Below are 5,000 nucleotides of genomic sequence, written 5' to 3'. Positions count from 1 at the left end.
ACTACTCCTTCATCAGGTAACACCATCATCATCATCATCATCATCCTTACCTTCATCATCACCATCATCATCATCCAAACTGAGTTGACCCTGACCTCTCTCACTCTGTCTTTGTGTGTGTGTGTGTGTGTGTGTGTGTGTGCGCAACAGATACTTCACCAGAACCATCTACCAGTTCCAGTTCCAGAAGGCCCTCTGCAAGGAGGCGGGGCATGTTGGACCTTTGTTCAAGTGTGACATCACTGGCTCCAAAACGGCTGGAAACAAGCTCAAGTATGACCACCAATATCTGTTATGGTCTGCATGCTGATGCTGTGTTCCATTCCATTCCAGTCTGTTCTGTTCCACATGAACCTTCCATTGCGTCATATCCGTTTCCAGGGCGATGTTGGAGCTGGGCCGGTCCCAGTCATGGACCCGGGCGCTGGAGCAGGTCTCTGGGGTGGTCCGGATGGACTCGGCGCCCCTGCTGGAGTACTTCAACGACCTGTATGTCTGGTTGGTGGAAGAGAACAGGAAGAACGGCAGGAACCCGGGCTGGAGGACCACCGACGACCCATGTGAGTGTGAGGTGCGGGGTTCAAACCTGTGTCGTCCATGTGGAAGACACATGCGTCTACCGTTAGGCCAAGAGGACATCCTCATGGTCTGGGGGCAACAGAGAGGACTTCAGGTAGGGAGGGAGGGATGGGTGGATGATGGATGGACTATAGTATAGTTTAAATGTGTCAGGCAGGGCTACCTCATCACAAGAGAGTGATCCCAGTAATCTACAATGGCCTCCTCTCCTCCTCTCCTCCTCTCCTCCTCTCCTCCTCTCCTCTCTCCTCTTTCTTTCAACTGCACTGATGGGAGACAGCTGGATAGGTCAAAATCACATACCGATGGCCCAGTATTTCAAAACGTTTAATATGGATCAGAATGATCCAGAGTTTTTTTTGCTACCCAGGATCAGATGGAGATGGCTGATTTCTCTGTATGCTGCTCAAAATCTGCAAGATAGATCTAATCCTGGATCGCAAAAAAAAAAATCTGGAGAATCCATGTTCACGGCATGTTTTTGTTCTAGATCAGCACCAACACTTGCATTGTTTGTTGTTGATGATGTCATTGTTATCATCTCCACAGATTCAGCGTACGCCTTCAAAGTCAGGCTGAGTCTGCAGGCGGCCCTGGGGGAGAAGGCTGTGAGTAGTCCTCTCTCTCTCCCACAGGGACAGAGAACACTGGCCAACGTTTCCATAAACACAGCAGTTTTAACCAGGAGTCTAACTTACATCTGACCTCCCTGACAAGTTATTTTGTATCACCCTGCATACAAAAAAGGGTTCTAAAAGGGTTCTTCATTTGTCCCCATAGGGGAACCCTTTGAATAACCCTTTTCAGTTCAATGTAGAACCCTTTTGGGTTCCACGTAGAACCCTTTTCACAGAAGGTTCTAAATTAGTTTTTTTAAGTTAGTTACCCTGAGCATCGGGGTCTGATAATCATCACTACTGTCTTTACCCTGAGCATCGGGGTCTGATAATCATCACTACTGTCTTTACCCTGAGCATCGGGGTCTGATAATCATCACTACTGTCTTTACCCTGAGCATCGGGGTCTGATAATCATCACTACTGTCTTTACCCTGAGCATCGGGGTCTGATAATCATCACTACTGTCTTTACCCTGAGCATCGGGGTCTGATAATCATCACTACTGTCTTTACCCTGAGCATCGGGGTCTGATAATCATCACTACTGTCTTTACCCTGAGCATCGGGGTCTGATAATCATCACTACTGTCTTTACCCTGAGCATCGGGGTCTGATAATCATCACTACTGTCTTTACCCTGAGCATCGGGGTCTGATAATCATCACTACTGTCTTTACCCTGAGCATCGGGGTCTGATAATCATCACTACTGTCTTTACCCTGAGCATCGGGGTCTGATAATCATCACTACTGTCTTTACCCTGAGCATCGGGGTCTGAACGCGGACGGTGTGTTGATGTGGTGCTCAGATGCAGTAATAAAGGGTTCTCTCTTCCAGTACGTGTGGAACGATAACGAGAGATACCTGTTTAAGACCAACATGGCCTACGCCATGAGACAGTACTACACCACACTCAACAGGACTGCTGCCTTCACGTTAGTATCACCTAGGGAGGGAGGGGGGAGGGAGGGAGGGAGGGAGGGAGAGAGGGAGGGGGGAGGGAGAGAAGGAGAGAGGGAGGAGGGAGGGAGGGGGGAAAGAGGGAGGGGAGGGAGGGAGGGGGGAGAGAGGGAGACAGGGGGGAGGGAGGGAGAGAGGGAGGGGGGAGGGGGGAGGGAGAGAGGGAGGGAGAGGGGGGAGAGAGGGAGGGGAGGGAGGGAGGAGGGAGGGGAGGGAGGGAGGGGGGGAGAGAGGGAGACAGGGGGGAGGGAGGGAGGGAGGGAGAGAGGGAGGGGGGAGGGGGGAGGGAGAGAGGGAGGGAGAGGGGGGAGAGAGGGAAGGGAGGAGGGAGGGGAGGGAGGGAGGGGGGGGAGAGAGGGAGACAGGGGGGAGGGAGGGAGGGAGGGAGGGGGGAGGGAGAGAGGGAGGGAGAGGGGGGAGAGAGGGAGGGGAGGGAGGAGGGAGGGGAGGGAGGGAGGGGGGGAGAGAGGGAGACAGGGGGGAGGGAGGGAGGGAGAGAGGGAGGGGGGAGGGGGGAGGGAGAGAGGGAGGGAGAGGGGGGAGAGAGGGAGGGAGAGGGGGAGAGGGGGGCAGAGAGAGAGAGAGAGAGAGATGATTTCCTGAAGGCTGTTCCTCTCCTCCCAGGTCTGAGAACATCTACGTCTATGAAGAGACTCACAGGATTTCCTTCTTCTTCGTGGTGACTGACCCTGCCGACCCCACCAAGTTAATCTCCAAGGCTGACGTAGAGGCCGCTATACGGTATACTACTGTTATTAAATATGACTTTACATATGGAGCTCCCCCTGAGGACAGACAAACTGCTGTATTATACTACAGTAGAACACACATCAATTCATGGAATTGATTTTCAACTCACTCCTGAATTCATTCAGCTGATTTGACCCGGACCTACACTATGTGTTCCAGGTTGTCCCGGGGTCGAATCAATGATGCCTTCCAATTGGACGACAGCACTCTGGAGTTTGTGGGTATCCTAGCAACGCTGGCCCCGCCCGTGCAGCAGCCAGTGACGGTGTGGCTGGTGGTGTTCGGGGTGGTCATGGGAGTTGTAGTCCTCTTGGGATCTTTCCTCATCGTCTCCGGGTTCAGAGACAGGAAGAAGTGAGTAAGCCTCCGTCAGTGGAGAAGAGGCATCGCAAACAGTCATAAGCATTCATTAATTCTCATTAATCTGGGATTCAAACATCAACAAAGTGGTCTGCCTGCCACATATTTTGGTAGACAGCTGAGGGACGGGGCTGGAGGAATGTTAGTAGTATAGTAGGAGTTCTGAATGTAAGGACTGAACGTCCATGAGATAAAAAAGTAAAACAAGCCTCCTTTTTTATTAAGCTCCTGTATATTTTTCAAGAATTAATGGCTATACAGTATATCATTAATTTAAAAGTCCAATTAAAAGTAGAATTTAAATAGTGGTACCAATTCCAGATTGCCCCTTTAAAAAGCAACAGAAATCACATTTTTAAATCGTTCATAAACATGAACATTTATGTTGTCTATTCAATGACAGTATAAGACAGGAGTAGTAGAAGTATAGAAGTAGAAAGTGCTTCAATGGTTATCGCTGGTCATTTTGGGGTTCATCAACGAGAAGGTGAAGAGGCAAGGTCAGTTTCATTTGTTCTAAGACAACAAACACCATCTTCCTCTTCTTCTTCCTCTTCTTCCTCTTCTTCTTCCTCTTCTTCTTCTTCTCTGTGTATGTAGGAAGTCGGCGCTGCAAGCAGAGGAGGGCGTCGACAACCCCTATGACACAACCAGCGAGGGAAGCATCAACAAGGCCTTCGATGCCGACGAGGCAGAACAGACTGGGTTCTAACCCTAGCCCCAACCCTAACCCTAACATTAACCCTAGCCCTAACCCTAATCCTAGCCCTAACCCTAACCCTAACCCTAGCCCTAGCCCTAACCCTAACCTTAACCTTAACCCTAACCCTAGCCCCAACCCTAACCCTAACCCTAACATTAACCTAGCCCTAACCCTAATCCTAGCCCTAACCCTAACCCTAACCCGAGCCCTAGCCCTAACCCTAACCTTAACCCTAACCTTAACCTTAACGCTAACCTTAACCTTAACCCTAACCCTAACCCTAACCTTAACCCTAGCCCTAACCTTAACCCTAGCCCTAACCCTAACCCTAACCCTAACCTTAACCCTAACCCTAACCCTAACCCAACCGGAGCCCAGAATCTTACTGCGTTGTCGCCTTAATTCCTTAATTCCTTAATTCTTGGCCTCATCACGTCTCCAATGAGACCACAGACGTCGGACCCCGGGGGACGCGTCACACACCGTCCCCACGCTGCACATGGATGTGAAGGTGTGTTGAGAGATCTATAGGAATAAGTCAAATCATATATATTAGACAGAGACAGTGTTTTACATTCTAAATGACATTTAAGAACTCATAGAGTGGAGACACATGAACATATTATTTCAGTCATGGAAGGTTCATCTCAGGGGTGCATCATCAGGTGACCAACAGTGCAATCAAACAGAAGATAATGGAACAATTTATAGAGCTGTGATATTTTAAAGAGTGATATTTTAAAGATAATTATAAAGAGTGATCTTATAAAGAGTGATATTTTGAAGAGAGATATTTTAAAGAGTGATATTTTAAAGAGTGATGTTTTAAAGAGTAATATTTTGAAGATAATTTATAAAAAGTTTTGATACCCAAGGAAAGAGTTTGTCGTTCTTACATAGAGCATGTGTATTTCATCATGATGATGTCATCATGTTCATTCTACAGTGTGTGTATTTCATCATGATGATGTCATCATGTTCATTCTACAGTGTGTGTATTTCATCATGATGATGTCATCATGTTCATTC

General features: G+C 48.6%; 1 protein-coding gene across 1 annotated transcript in view; it reads left to right on the top strand.

The window, feature by feature from the left end:
• The window catches only part of ace2 (angiotensin I converting enzyme 2), a gene marked incomplete at both ends in the record, with an annotated part of 11,715 nt that extends 7,735 nt beyond the window's left edge, over positions 1-3,980 (top strand). The window contains 8 exons of the mRNA XM_083697997.1: positions 1-16; positions 151-273; positions 382-560; positions 1,129-1,187; positions 2,036-2,133; positions 2,783-2,899; positions 3,068-3,262; positions 3,869-3,980. The exon at positions 1-16 is cut by the window's left edge and continues 83 nt beyond it. Coding sequence (XP_083554123.1) covers positions 1-16; positions 151-273; positions 382-560; positions 1,129-1,187; positions 2,036-2,133; positions 2,783-2,899; positions 3,068-3,262; positions 3,869-3,980 — 899 coding nt within the window. The remainder of the gene's footprint in view (positions 17-150; positions 274-381; positions 561-1,128; positions 1,188-2,035; positions 2,134-2,782; positions 2,900-3,067; positions 3,263-3,868) is intronic.
• Positions 3,981-5,000: the final 1,020 nt, after the last annotated feature.

This window comes from Argentina silus (assembly GCF_951799395.1).
Source record: "Argentina silus genome assembly, contig: scaffold_429, whole genome shotgun sequence".
In the NCBI taxonomy this organism is placed as follows: domain Eukaryota; kingdom Metazoa; phylum Chordata; class Actinopteri; order Argentiniformes; family Argentinidae; genus Argentina; species Argentina silus.
The sequence above is the reverse complement of the archived record's forward strand: the minus strand, read 5'-3'. Positions and strand labels throughout refer to the sequence as shown.